General features: G+C 40.8%; 1 protein-coding gene and 1 pseudogene across 1 annotated transcript in view; one reads left to right on the top strand and one right to left on the bottom strand.

Annotated features, from left to right (window-relative positions):
* Window positions 1–15,768, top strand: part of LOC145416269 (MAM and LDL-receptor class A domain-containing protein 1-like) — a 94,199-nt gene that overhangs the window by 2,254 nt on the left and 76,177 nt on the right. The window contains exons 4-16 of the mRNA XM_080285268.1: window positions 316–550; window positions 1,103–1,187; window positions 2,072–2,252; window positions 5,586–5,693; window positions 6,595–6,755; window positions 7,229–7,379; window positions 9,264–9,380; window positions 9,968–10,126; window positions 10,312–10,568; window positions 11,402–11,624; window positions 12,328–12,421; window positions 13,136–13,328; window positions 14,570–14,792. Coding sequence (XP_080141394.1) covers window positions 316–550; window positions 1,103–1,187; window positions 2,072–2,252; window positions 5,586–5,693; window positions 6,595–6,755; window positions 7,229–7,379; window positions 9,264–9,380; window positions 9,968–10,126; window positions 10,312–10,568; window positions 11,402–11,624; window positions 12,328–12,421; window positions 13,136–13,328; window positions 14,570–14,792 — 2,187 coding nt within the window. The remainder of the gene's footprint in view (window positions 1–315; window positions 551–1,102; window positions 1,188–2,071; window positions 2,253–5,585; window positions 5,694–6,594; window positions 6,756–7,228; window positions 7,380–9,263; window positions 9,381–9,967; window positions 10,127–10,311; window positions 10,569–11,401; window positions 11,625–12,327; window positions 12,422–13,135; window positions 13,329–14,569; window positions 14,793–15,768) is intronic.
* Window positions 12,186–12,304, bottom strand: LOC145416398 (5S ribosomal RNA; annotated as a pseudogene).

Raw genomic sequence — 15,768 nt, 5'->3', positions numbered from 1 at the left:
TGCTCTTCTCCAGCAACTCAACATTGTCCTTTTGGGGGATAGGGAGGGAGTTGAGGCATGTTTGTATAAGTGAACAGCAGAGCCAGTCAGTTATATCTGTGCCACCACTTGATGGCATCTCTCTCCAGCACTGGAATATTAGGTAAATAGTGGAAGTAATTTTGATGTACATTTGTGAATAATAATATCATTACATTTTTTTAATTAGATTGTGAAACTTATTACATTTTACATTAAACACCATTTACTAGCCAGCATATGTAGTGAGAGAGAGAGAGAGAGAGACACTAATACTGTATTAAAAATGCTTTGCAGAGGAGTACTGTGACTTTGAGGGCAGTCACGCATGTGGATGGCAGAACGTTCGTGCCCAGGGAGCTAATGACCCATACTGGATGTGGTCTGATGGCCAGTCTTCCATCCCTGACCACACCACCAACACGCTGAGCGGACATATGTTGTGGGCTACTAATAATATCAACAGCAGTGCTCTCAATACAGCTGTTGCCTACTCACCCATCTACCTGTCACTTGGAGCCACGTGTATAAGGTATGTTGACTACTTACTCATTAGCAGTCTGAATATAATAACTTACAGACTGTGAGCTACTGTGCTAATATTATCAACAGCAGTCCTGGCAATATATCATTTACCCACTCACCCATCTGCCTGTCACCTGGAGCCACATGCATTAGGTATGTTAACAACTGATGCATAAGTCTAAATGTGTTAAATTGCTGGATACCAGATAATGTTATGAGTGACTTTCATCCCCTACCATACACAGGTTTAAGAGTTCAGTTTCTCTTGAAAAAGGCAACTTTTTTCATGCCTTCAGCCTTTGTTTCTTGTTAAGTGCATCAAACTAAGTCATCTACTGCATTTCATATTTTTCGGAATACCACCAAACTATTTTATTCACCTTATTAGAGATCTCCCATAATGAAAGAGTTACTAATGGCTGTGTCTAATCCATCCTGTTTAAAAATTTGTAATCTGAGTAAATAATTTATTGGCACTAGAAACAAGAGCTAAAAGGTGTCAACAGCTGAAGAGACAAAATCAAGACATTCATTGGATGTTTTATTCTTCCTGAAACAGATTCTTCTACTTTGCTCACGAGGGCACGGCAGCAACAATGAAGGTGTACTATGTTCCGGAAGATATGGACGGCCTTGGCACCCTTGTGAGTATTGAAGCACACATTACATCTCATTTTTAACTCTCTCAAATGGCTGAGCATTCAGTTCCAGCTGACACCTGATGATTTTATTTAGCTGAGAGTATCATTAGAGCCTGAGAATGTTAATATTGTTACTTAGTGTTGGATAGTAGGTGGGTGGCTACCATGGACATTGGGAGGTACTACCATGTGAATGAAATTTGGCTGCAAGCTTGGTCACTAGCCACACAGTCATCACTCTTAGGCAGGAAACATTCAGCCACAAGTACATTCATCCAGTGCTCTTTCTTATAAGTGACTGTGAGTAGAGTCAGAGTCCAAGCTGGGACTCTCACATCATTACAGATCATTTTACACATCTCAGATTCATTTTTATCCCAATAGCTTCCGGCAACTGTTGGGAAGTAATTAGCTGATTTTGGCACTTGTTTAGTTACCAAGTCCATAGAATACATTAGCTGCACCATGGCCAACCCCAATATGGTAATTCTTTGAGAGGAAACATTTCATCATTTTAGATTAAGTTAGACTAGGAGGGTCCTTGTGTCGGGATGCCTCACTGTGATGGCACTGATAAATACCTACAGTCCATCAGGTCACAACAAAAACAGCATAACAAGGAGAGGTTAGAGGATAACAACTGGCTACAGAGGGTGAGAGGTGTGACTGTTGAGGGTAGGGTTGGAGGAGGCAGACCAAAAAAGATGTGGGACAAGGTCATAGAGTGTGACCTCAGGGATAAGGAACTGAACAGAGAAGCTGCTAGAAATTGAGCAACATGGAGAACTGCCAGTTGGTGACCAATACCTACACATGAAAGCATGTTGGAGCCTTTGTAAACAAAAGTAACGAAGATAGAGACGTAACTGCAAATCCCCTAACTTCAGGCTCCGATAGTGGTATGGTCGGCGCCAGTAGGGAAGGTGTCGGAGTGGATGGAGGGCCACGCAGACGTCAATGCCGAGTTCTTCAGGGTCCAGGTGGAGGTTGTCTTTGATGCTCCAGACCAGACATCATTTGTGACCTTTGATGATTTCATGGTGCATTTTGGTTATTGCGGCAGTACTGGTGAGCATTGACATTCTTGGTGTTACATCTGTTTTCTCTGCAGCATAGGGTGTTGTAAGACATGTACCAAGTGAAATCATGATATAGTGGAAGTACATTTAAGTATATAATAATTCTCTGTTTTGTCACCAAATTAATATCTATAATAGTGAAGTCTTGGAAGTGCCAGAATGTTAAAACTGTGTTTTCAGAGAAAATACTGTACTGTACATGATGAAATATTCAGTATATCCTTTCCATAATTCTATATAGAGAGTTACATGTTAACTTTAATATTGTATAGACAGTTTTATATTACACTGATTTATTGCACATACTAGTAAGCATATTTACATCAGAACAGTTATATGCAAAAAGAGGTTGAGTGACAGATAGCATATAAGACTAGGATAATGAAAAACAGAAAAACCTACTTTGGGAGACTGATTAAAAGATGCTCACTGTATTGTATTATACTGTACATGTACAGGTATTGTTTAATAACTGAAACTGAAATAGATCAAATAGGTGTCTTATACTGCTGGTGATGACAGTCATATTTAATAACAAAAAATGAACTGGTTTAATCACCGGCAGATAAGTAATTGCAGACCATAATTTAGGACTGCTGAGGTTCTTACATGGATGTGATTGACAGCATTAAGATAAATATATGAGATGGTTTGGCTGTGTGGAGAGGATGGAGAATGAGAGACTGACTAGAAAGATGTAAGTGAGTGAGGTGGAGGGGGAGGGGGAAACAGGATGAGATGAAAGGATGGAGTGAAGCAGGGGTGGCCAGACTTTTAGAATCCGAGATCTACTCTAAAGACTGAAACTCTTTTACGATCTACCATATTACATAATCACATAATATTATTACGTCAACTGGGGAAAAAAATTTCAAATAGCATAGTACTAAAAAAAAATAATCAGTTCAAACTAAATTAAGAAAAAAAAGAATCAGTTGATACTAAATTATACCAAAGTTTTTACCTCATCCTACCTATGAAAGGACTCTTTCACCAAGCTTATTGCGAAGTTGATGCATGACACTGCATATCTTGTGATAATTTTCTGAAGGAGGGTTCATAACTACTGAGGCACAAGTGGAGGCAGTATTTCAAACGTTCATCGGTTAGGCGGCTTCGGTATCTTGATTTAATTATCTTCATTTGGGAGAAGGCTTCTTCGCAGAGATAAGTTGACCCAAAAAATGCAGTCAACCGAAGAGCTATAGATCTCAATCCCGGGTACTGTTCTTCATGGAGTAGATTCCAGAAGTTTTTCTCTGAAGCTCTTGCTTTCAAGGGAATATCAGATTGAAGCTTCAATATTTCTTCCTCCAAATCTGATGCATTCATGTTGAACAAAGAGGAGATAATTGCAGAAATTCCTTCAATATCAACTTCAGCAAATGGATGTGACATAAAAACCAGGATAGGTTCAAGCTGCTTAATATCCTGGAATCTTCTTTCTAGTTCTCCCCAAAGATTCTGTATTTCAGTACAAAATGTATCGTATGTGCAGTTGCTTTCATCACGGCTTTCTACAGCTTTTTGTAAATTAGGGAAGTTCTTCAAATTTCCTCTTCCTAGCTGAGATTTTAGAAATTTTAGCTTTGATTTGAAAGCATTTACGGAACTAACCGAGTAATGGTTTTATCCTTGCCTTGAAACTGAAGGTTGAATGCATTACAATGAGCTGTTAAATCTGTCAAGAAAGCTAATTTTAACAGCCATAGTGCTGCATGCAGCGGATATGTACTTTCTCCAATTGATTCCAGGAACTGAATCACTTCAGGCAACAAGGACTGGAATCTTTCTAAGAACTGTCCCCGACTAAGCCACCTGACATCAGTGTACAATAGCAGGTCTTCATACTCAGCCTCATTTTCCTCCAGCTGAGTTCGGAAGAGTCGTCTCCATAAGCTCCTTGCTCGAACGGAATTAACAATCTTGGTAGCAATGTTCATGACATCTGCCATGTTCAAAACTTTAGCACACAGTGCATTCTGATGTATGACACAATGGACTGCTGAAAAATCAGGAAAATCTTCATTTTTTTGGCAAAGTGCTAGAAACCCATTGTTCTTACCGACCATGGAGGGGGCGCCGTCGGTTGCAATGGATACTAGTTTCTGTAGCGGAAGGCTTGTTTTCTTGGCAAAATGAAAAAAATGTTGGTAAATGTCCTCACCTCTAGTTGTCCCTTTCACAGGAATCACAGTTAAAAACTCCTCCCTGTGACTCATATAAGAGAAAACCATTCTTATGAACACAATTAGCTGAGAAGTATCCACTATATCAGTCGGCTCATCGAATTGCAAGGAAAAAAAAAAACAGTTGTCTATGTCCATTTTCAGTTTGTTTTCCAAGTCTTCACCCATTCCCTCCACTCGTCTTGTCACAGATTGTCGAGATAGAGGCATGTCCTTAATTGCTTGCATGATTTCACCTTTATTCTTTAATTTGTCAAATAAAACATTTCCAGCTTCAAGAAAAGCTTGCTTCACCATTTCCCCATCTTGAAAAGGTTTCTTGTGTTTCACTAACACATTTGCAATACGAAAGGATGCTTCAGTTCCTGCTTGAGACTGTAAAAGAGGTTTAGCAAACAAATGTTGTTGTGCTCCTAATTGAGCTTTCAATTCTCTCACTTTAATTTTCCTTATCTCAGTTTTAGGAGGAAAATCAACATCATATTTCATGTGTAGGCTTGAAAAATGTCTCTCTAAATTTCCTTTCTTCGGCAGAGCAATGCTATCACGGCATATCAAACAGACGCATTTGTCTTTATACATTGTAAAAAAGAAATCATGCTCCCACTCTTCATGAAAGTGGTAGGTTTTCGGTCTTTTTGCTCCACTCATGTTCAATTAATTCAGTTTATTATAATCACAGTAATTAATACACCACACTTGTGCAACTGTGTAACGTCCCGTTTGTACTCGTATGTATGCTCCAACACTACTGACACCGCGCGTTTATGACTGATGCGAGGGAAGAGTCAAGAGACAGGAATGTGTCACGTACAACTTGCGCACTGTTGCCATGTTGGCGAGCTGAGCAGCTTATGCCAAGTCTTATGGGGGAACGGCGATCGACCAAACAAGTGGCCGCGATCGACTGGTAGATCGCGATCGACTGTTTGGCCACCTCTGGAGTGAAGAGATAAATGGGAGAGGGATGTGAGTTGAGGGAGGGCAGCTACATAGCAGAGAACAGGGTGACCTGAAGGCAATTTGTTTGTGGCCACCCCTTACAGTGTCTGACAGTAGATAGATAGATGTTTGTTGTGTGGTTGGTTCATCAGGTATTATTGTAACTACAGTACTTGTATTCTCTCTTTCAGCTGAGTGCAATTTTGATGGGCTGCATATGTGTGGGTGGACACATTCACTCAATGAGAAGGCGTATTGGGATATTATAAATGGGACGGACCACACTTATGGGGAACAAGGTAAATTGTGAGGAGCTTGTGTCCCTGGTTTATATATATTTTTACCACTAACAGTAATAAACTATGTAACATCTTTATTGGCTTGTATTCCTGCTTTATATTATTTACCACTAACATCAATAAGCTATCTAACATCTGTATTTGCCTCTGTTCCTATCTACTACTACTCTGTCTACTGCCAGACGCCATAATCCCGTAAGGGGTGGCCATTTGACTTTGAGTTAGTTGTTTTACGGGGAGGGGCACTAACCCTCCACCAACCCACTTGTTGACACGTAGGGAGCACGTATGGTTTGGTTATATGGTTACCACCCAGCTCTGTAAATGTTTTAATATAATTTACCATTAACAGTAATAAGCTGTCGAACATGTTTTTTTAATGATGAAATATATTCCTCATCTGTTGCATTATTGCAGTGCCATATGTATGCTTTCTATCCTTATATCTTGGAAGTAACAGAATATTGGCACATAAAAGAATATTTTGTGATAGTTACATCATGAGATATACGCCTATATTTGCAAGAGGTAACCTTAACCCCCTTAACTCCTTTCATTTACCATACTTTGCATTTTACTCTTCCTGGTTTCACGCATTGTTATATAGCTCTAGGAGAGGCTTGTAGAACTGAAGGGGTATTTTTTGTTTTTCATGGTTTCACACAGTTTTTTTTTACCAATAGCAGAGATTTTAGAGCTGGAAGGGGTAAATACAGCCTTCATCAATCCCTTCAATACAAGTGATCATTCCTAAGTTCAATACACTTATCTGAAATTATCAAGAACTTTACAAAACTCATCCCAGGACAGAAGGAATTGATAGCAGTTGAAAGCATATGAAAATGACAGCAGGACTTACTGTATTTATGTTGCTGTACAAATGCCTACGTGTCTTGTGCAGGAGGTGGGATGTTAGTGCTGGAACCCACAAGATACGAAGCCGGTGATGCAGCAGTGTTGAGGAGCCAGCTGATGGACCCAGCCGCGGCCATATCAAAATGTCTACAGTTTTGGTTTTTGATGAAGGATACTGAGGAGGGAACACTAAATGTCTACATAGAGGTATTGTATCATCATTAACACCATCAGACACACTAAATGTCAGTGTAGAAGTTTTTGCATTTCCTTAACCACAGTTGGCAGGTTGAGCAGACCTATCAACCACAGGTAATCAGCTGCTGCTGTGGGACTGTCCTACAGGTACAGTGCAGTACATGCACTATATAGGGAACTAGCACTCCCTTGTGGCAGGCAGCACCTCACTAGGGTTTAACCAGGGTCCTTATCATGATGAGGTGTGGGGAAATATAATGAGGTTCGGTTCCAGGTGGGTGCTGCAGCTGCGTAGCTCCACTTTGGTACACAATGCCACCACATGTAGGCTCCTTATCAGCACCTCAAGAGATATTGTATCCTAAGTAACACCTTCAAGCATATCAACAACTGTCCCATCCTTAGGTGGGAAAAAGGTCAGGATGATGATTATGATAATGATGATTATGATGATGATGATGATGATAATGATGGTATTACAGCCAGTAGGTGAGGATCCAGTGTTGATATGGACATCCAGCAGCACATACCTTGATTGGACCGCTGCCCGAGTTCCCCTTCATGGTGTCACTACTGGATACTTCTATGTTCTCATCGAGGGAGTTGTCGGACTCAACCAGCTGGAGAAAATTCGTTAGTACTCTTATTTTTTCCTGTATTTATGTAAGATGTACAGCCTTTAGCAGGTGGTGTCCATATAACCAAGTAACCAGATGATGTTGAGCTGCTATGGTGCCTCTGCTAACTGGGTGGAGAGACACAATTGTGGCATCCATCCAGGAACCAAGCATCCACACTGATCCCTACACCTTGCTATGGAGAGGCACTGTCTGCTGCAAAGGAATATTGGAACACTACACGAGTAAGCCTTGCAGGGACAGTGGTTGCTTGCCTGCAGTTGATGGGTCTGCTCAGCCAGACAGACTGCAGTTACGTAACAGTAACAACAGCCTTTAGCAAAACTTTACCATCAGTCCCTTGCCAGCTTTGTGTCTTGTCTTCCATATTTGTCATTCTTGCATAAAGAATGGAGAGTATCCTTCCCATTCATACTCTTTTGCTGTGTGGTTCATATTGCCATCACATCAAAATAGTTCATGTCGAAGCTTCCAGTGTCACAGCCAGCAGAGAGGTGGTGATGAACTTTTGCTTGTGGTTGTACAGCCAGGGACAAAAGGTGAGCTGCTTCACACTTTAGTCATGTCTGTCAGTTTCTTCATTAATACTTCATATCAGAGAGAATAATTTATGGGCAGAGAAACATACCAAACCTCTACCAGTCTAGGAATATTAGCCACCAGAGGAAAGTGAGTAGTAGAATAGGTGAAATATGAGGCAAACTATTGTATCTATGATCAGAGAAACATACCAAACCTCTCAGCACAGGAATATAAGTCAGCAGAGGAAAGTGAGACACAGAAGAAGTGGAGGATGAGGCAGTCGTCTGCTACCTAACTGTCCTGTATGTAACTACATTTGTAGTAAAGGTAAAGGTGAAGGCAGATGTCATGAGTTGCTTAGCTGCAGTGCTCATCTCCCTAACATTGGCCTTTGAGCCTGTGGCAGGTTATTCACCCAATATTCTAGGATACAAGGCCACAGCATCATGTAGGTCAACCGTTACCTCCCCTAGGTGTTATCCCTGGTACTCATTTTACCTACCAACCCACAAAGGGTGGATGCACACTTGAGTTACATGATGCCAGCTGCCCGCACCAGAATTCAAACCCTGGCACTGCTGGGCCAGTAGCTTCACAGTCAGTGGTGCCAGCCACTCAGATTATAATATCCACTGCCAATCATTGTTTATTAATCAAAGTTTTATTTTAATTTGCTTTAAATCTGCGTGCCTCAGTGCATCATTTATTTTTTTTTTGCTGCTACTACAGTATTTTGTTAAGTCTAGCAGAGACTTCATAAGTAAAAAGGTTGATAAAAAGCTGTAATGAATATTTCAAGTTTGAAAAATCTCTTAGTTGCACAGAAATCTATGAAAGGTGCAGGAATGTATGGTGGTCTAGCAGGTTAAGGCACTGCAGCTGAATGGGGCCTGTAAGGGTAGCCATCTACCATTGGTTGGGGCTTTGTGTTGCATAATGCCACTCAGGAGATACTGAGGCTGGTCACCATTGCCTTAAATATCAGGACTGAGTAGCCTGTCCCTGAGCCCCTATACTCCTATCAATATGGGGCAAACTGGGAGTGGATGATGGATGATCATCATCATCCGGACCTCCTTTCACATCCTAGGGCAGGGTGAGGATGATGGATGAATGAATGAAAATAGCAGGAATAAAACCTGTGTCATTGTGCCGAAGGTGTTAATGGTGAATATGTTTTAATCTTGAACTTGCAGATATTGAGGGTTTGCTGCTATTCATTTGGAAGTGCCTGAGTTTTGTTAAAGTCTGTAAATAAGCTGAATTAAAGCCTCTTGAATTGAATAAGTAGAATAAAATAAGAACTTTGTCATCTGATTGAATGAGTTAATGCTGGATATGTTTTGATGTATTGCAGATGTTGATGACCTGTTGCCATTCACTGGGAAATGTAGCATCTGGCCAGCAGAGTCCCAGCCATCCAACTCCACCGTCACCACCACCACCACACCAGCTGGACCCACCACAACACGAGGTAACTGCACCATCACCATGTAGGCTTACTCCTGTTGTAGACACCAAAGGGGAGCCTGCACATGGTGACAGTATTCACCCTGGGTGGAGCTTAGTGGAAGGAAAAAACAATGCTAAAGCTCTACAGCCTTAGGTGACAATATTAGGCCAAGTTATAGTAAAACCAGAATAGTAAGCAAGGAAAGTTGTTAGCACCACGTGACTAACTTAGCAAATTTCACGTAACCATGACGTAGTATTCTGGTTGTTGGACTGACCCAGTTCTGTCTGTTGAAAACAGACTTTAGCTGGTAAATACCGTAATGTGAAGCCTGTAAGTGTGGATGTTGATTCCAGTGAGGTGGAGTCAGGATTCTTGGGGCTTGAATGGTGAGTAAATGAGAGTGTGGCCCATTTCATTGAGTAGACATTTTGCTAGTTGTTCTATCAGGTTTTTCCTTGCTCTCTGAACTCTATCTCACCCCATTCTTAGATGGGGAAGAGAGGTCATATGATGATAACAATGATGATAATGATGATGATGTTGATGACGATAATGATAATGAAAACAGAGTCACTGTAGTCAGACTCTCACCTCTCCCTCATCAGAACCACTTGGAGAGTATGACTGTGACTTTGAGGACATGTTGATACCCCTGTGTCGGTGGCATATGACTGAGGGCAATGGCACAGCCTCCTGGATTTGGTGGTGGGGGCCGCCAGACACAGTGTCCCCTGGACCATCCGCTGACCACACGTATGGCACGGGTAATGTAGACACTTACCTTAGTCTGCTTTTATTCATTAGTCACTTCACTCTGACGGTATGTTATTTGAGTGCATCTACAGCCTCTTAAGGATCTCATTAAACTTTGAAATTACCATGTACATGTGATGAATTAACCATCCTCATCTTAACATCCAAATACTGTATTGTACCCTGTTAACTTCAGACACAGGGCACTACCTGTACGTGGAGAGCCAGTGGTCATACGAACCAGCTGTCGCCAGTCTGTACACGGGCCCAGTCAGGGATGCTCAGTGTCTGCGCTTCTGGTACTACATGTTTGGGGAGGAAACACCAGGACTCACCGTCAGCATCCTCGAGAACGGGTATTTCAGTGATCCGATCTTCATTAAGACCGGGACACAGGGAGACTTCTGGCATGCAGCCATCATGGACATAAATATCGGCACCACAGATTTTAATGTAAGATTGTGATGAGATTTTCACCTTTTTAACTGGAGTATTTTTGTTTGCTAAGTGTATCAGTGTTTTATATATACTGTATACAAAGAGTATCCCTGTCTTGCAGGTGGATGTGAAGCTTATCAGTAAAAAGAGCACAGTAAAGTGTCAGTTATCCGTCATTGCAATATCCAGCTGAATGCAATTTCCGGTGCTGTTGGCTCAGCTCTGTTAAAGCAATATCCAGCAAAATTATGCAATATCCAGTGCCAAAACGAGACGTAACTGACGGTTTTATGCAATATCTGATGTTGAGGTGTATCAACCAGCTCATAAACCGTAGCCAACCAGCAGTGTATTACTGTATTGTATCATTACTTTATTGTATTTCATACTTAATTTTCATCTTTTACTCACGGGAAAATTTTTAGGATAGAGGTTTGAGACGGATAGTAACACAATATCCAGCTCAACGTCAAATATTGAGCTGCTGGGGGATACTATGCAATATCTGACGTTTTGTTTTAACCGGCATAGGCCTTGGCTGAACTACGCTGGGTGATTGAGAGTTTACTGTACTCATACAGGAATATGTATGTATATGTGTGTGTGTGTGTACCTGATATGTATGTATGTATGTTTGTATGTATGTATGTATTATATAATAATATGTGCATGTGAACTTGGTATGTATGTATGTATATGTAGAGGATCAGGCTTTTGAGGTCAAGCCAAAATTCTGGGGACTTGAAAAAAGGTCATGATGATGATGATATGATGATGATGATGATGATGATGATAATGATGATGATGATGACAGTGGTGAAGATGATGATGATGATGTACATTCTCAGGTGTCCATCCGAGCTGAGTGGTCCGCCCCCAGCCAAGGGATAGTTGCCATAGACGACATTCGGCTCCACAGCGGGGTATGTGAACGCCACCCAGATGACCCGAGCCTGGTGCACGACTTTGAGGAGGTTGGGTCCATGTTTACGTTGATTGATGGCAGCAGCGTGGACTGGGACACCATGAGCACCAGCGAGAAGGAAGATCATACACTGGGCACTGTTAGGGGTGGGTTTTTTTGTCTATCTGTCTATCTGTGTCTTTCTGTCTCGATCTTTCTGTCTGCACTGTATTTGCGACTGCTATTATATATCTTTCTGTCTGTCTCTCTACCTGTCTGTTTAATTATCTGTCTATCTGTCAAACTACTGTATCTGCCAGTCTATATATTTGTGTGTCTTTGTGGAGGGTGGAGGTTTGATTCTTGAATGGATGCAACATTTACATCACTCCACCAGTTAACAGGGGAACCAAAGTAGGCTGCACATTACCCATTATCTGGTTATATAGTGTAGAGTCACCATAGGAAAAAGTCATCAGCACCACATCAAGTGTATGGATGACATTTACCATCATACCACCTTCACCATAAGAGCTTTAAATTATCTGTACCTTATTGCTGTATTTGAGAAGTAGTTAGTGTCAGTACAGTCAGCCATGCATAACATTTCATTCATTCATTCATTGCCAGACGCCATGTATCCCAAACGGGGTGGCCAAGGGCTTAAAGTTAATTGTTTTACAGGGAGGGGCACTAATCCTCCACCAACCCCACTTGACACGTAGGGATGCCAACAGCATCTGGTGTTCCCAGGCAGTCACCCATCCAAGCACTAACCAGACCCATCATTGCTTAACTTCGCTGATCGGACGGGAAGCGGTGTACTGAACGTGGTATGGCCGTTACATTTATTAATTTTACCCTCACCAGGTCACCATGCAAGAGCCGATATGTCCCCGTACAAGGCAGGACAGCTGGGTCAGATCATCTCCCCAGTCTACCAGAACCCAGACAAAATATACAAGTACGTACAGTTCATTTATTTTAACTTTGTGGAGGTTTTTGTCCTTTGCAGCCTATCCCCTGTAGCTCAGTGGCAGAATAGACAATTGACTGCTCTGCATCCTTTCCGTAGCGCATCCTTTTTAGTAGCCTTATATTGTGGTGTTAATATTTTGTTACAACTCAATATTCAGGATGGGGAGATGACAGTTTCATGCCTAGTTAATGTGAGCAGAGTATAGCAGTAGTATTTATAACCCCAAGTTCCTCTGAATGTGAAGCCAATGGACAGCAGACATAAATTCCCCTTCAGGAGTTCACCATCCTTCTTTTGGTGACAGTGACGTATTTGAGGGATGTTTGTATAACCAGGTAATTGAGTCACCCAATTATATCACTGCCACCATAATACTACTCCAGCCTCTTCAGTACAATGATTTGTTTTGCATTTAAATCACCAAAAGATTATTTTTAACGAGTTCTGCACCTCTAGCACTGAAAGGATTGGTTAAGGCTGTATCACACCCTCTGGTTTACAAAGTCTCTACAGAGGTTAGTGAAATTGCTCCAAAAGTACAAGACTATATACAAAAATACATCATTAGACTGAAGGGGCTGAGTATTAATGCAGCAGCAATATTTCTCCTTCCTAGATTTCTGAACTCTGTCTTTGGGTGGAAAAAGAGCTCTGGATGATGATGGTGATGATGATGTTGATATTTTTGGATTATCACAGGTGTGTCCGCTTCTACTATTACATGACGGGACTCTCCAATACGGTAGAACTGCGAGCCTACATGAGAAAAACAGCAGACGGGAGTGGAGTGTCGTTAAACATGACTAAGGACTTGATTTCACAGCAGTCTGAGAGTCAGGATGAGAACTGGATCAGTTTTGAGCACTTCATTGAATACTCCACAAACTTCCAGGTGAGACAGTTTTATTTATTATTATTATTATTATTCTCTCTATCTATCTATCTATCTATCTGTCTATTGCCAGACGCCATAATCCCATAAGGGGTGGCCATTTGACTTTGAGTTATTTGTTTTACGGGGAGGGGCATTAACCCTCCACCAACCCACTTGTTGACACGTAGGGAGCACGTATGGTTTGGTTATATGGTTATCACCCATCGTTGTAAATGGTTTCTTGGCTTACAGGAAACCATTTGGCTTGTCACTCCATGTAAAGCCACCTGTAAAGGAAAGAAAAGCAATAAGAAGTGGCATGAAAGATGTGAGAAATAGGAAGAGAGGAGGGCAGGCACAGAAAAAAAAAAAAATGATGAAGGCTAAGGAAGAAGTAGGCATCACTACTTCAAGTGAGTGGATGATGGTCGCCACCACCTACCACTACATTATTATTATTATTATTATTATTATTATTATTATTATTATTATTATTGTCAGTTTCCAGCAGTACATTAGATATTCCACACATTTCCAGGTGAGATCATTTTGTTATTATCAGGTCAATATTGGAAGCTTACATGCATGGAAGGTGTGCCTCGTGAAGTCTGGATTCTGAGAGCTTGTTTGTGAGTGAATGAGAGTGTGTCCCTGATATAACTGGATAGGCGTTGGTTAGTTCTCATTCTGTCAATTTATTTTGTGTTCTCTGGATCCTGCCCCACTCCATCCTTAGGTGTGAAAGAGATCTGGATTCTGCTGCTGCTGATGATAATGATACAGTAATGAGTATTTGTAGTATCTAGCTAATTCTGTCAATTTTTTTCTTGCCCTCTGGATCATACAGCACTCCATCTGTAAGTGAGGAAAGAGAGCTGGATACTGGTTGCTGCTGCTGCTGATGATAATGACAATGGGTATATGCATTACAGTATTTAGCTAGGTCCCATACCCATTATTTTTGGCTAATATAAAGTACAGCATCAAAAGTATATTCCTGTTAAATAGGGGGATATTATTATCTTATTTGAAATTCATTAGGGAAATTAATACACTAGCACCACGGACATTATATTCATGTTGCTAAATTTAATCAGTGGATTTAGCACATACGTCATATTGCATATTGACTAATGGTGAGCATAAGACTTTTGAAGAAGTGCAGCCTAGTTTAATATGTATTGTGCAGTGTAAGTGACTCTTGAATATTAATGTTGAGCTTTTCTTACATGTGGTATTATTTTCTGTTTACTGTACAGGTGATATTTGAAGCACAGGCTCTGAAGGACGATAGTGCTTCATTTGTTGGGGTAGATGATGTGTACTTCACCACTGATGGTTGTGGTAGCAGTGCCCGGTGTGACTTCGAGCATGACCTGTGTTCATGGAGCAACACAGAGATGGACACAGCTGACTGGATGCAACAGAGCCCATCTGATGCCTTGCCTGGACCATCCCATGACCAAACCTTAGGATCTAGTGGTAAGGACCCACTGTCAGTGCTATACTCTCTCTACTTTAACTTGGTCTATAATTGCCATCATCCCATCATGAATGCTGAGCCATAAACAAGAGGTTGTCAGTACAGTCTTGGCACTTTAACTTGGCCTAATACTGCCACATCTACCATAATGTTCAGTTATAACAAGAGGTTATATATACTCTTTCTTCTTTAACTTCCATCCATTCTGCCATCCCTCCATCTTCAGTCCTTGGCTGTAATAAGATATTGATACTACTGTAGGATGTATTGCTCTATTCTTTTCATTTTATCTTGGTTCAGAAGTGCCATCTCTCTGTCTTGAATGGTGAGCTGTAATAAGAGATTAATACTAAAGTATAATGCCAAAAATACTTATTTATATAATTACAGTAAAAGTCCATTAATCCGAACACCAGTTATCCGAAAATCCCAATAATCCGAATTTTTGAAGAAGGCTGACAAAAACTTCAAAAGTAAAAATAATCAAAATTTAAAAATTCAAACTGGGCGCCAAAATTCGCCAAAGTGCTGAGCAGTGTGGTCATGGATCAGGTAATGCATGGACTGCCAACTCCTCGTAAACAACCGACCACTTTTGGATGGTTTCGGGACAATTCGCCATCAAGTCAATTTGCCATCACAACAATAACAAGCCAGTTCGCCGTCAGGATGATTCCTTATCATTTATTTACATATCAATTTATGTAGCAAATGCACTAGTTTTTGAATACTTGTACCTCTTCAAAGTCGTTTTAAAATACACCCAGGATATTGTAGTACCAATGGAAATTAATGAAGACAGCTGTGGGTGATGCTAGAATATAATTCAAAGTCAACTACAGTGAGGTAGAAACAGTTAATTATTGTCTAAAAGTGCAACTTAGCCTATGCTATTGAATGAAAATAGACTTTGATAGATCCCCCTGAAAATTGAGTTATTAAAGTATCAGTTAATAATGAGTATATTTATAGAAA

The sequence above is a fragment of the Coenobita brevimanus genome, chromosome 105 (genome assembly GCF_032717465.1).
Source record: "Coenobita brevimanus isolate Jiangsu-jjx chromosome 105, ASM3271746v2, whole genome shotgun sequence".
NCBI classification, from domain to species: Eukaryota; Metazoa; Arthropoda; class Malacostraca; order Decapoda; family Coenobitidae; genus Coenobita; species Coenobita brevimanus.
Note: the sequence above shows the minus strand (reverse complement) of the source record. Positions and strands in the feature narration are given on the sequence as shown.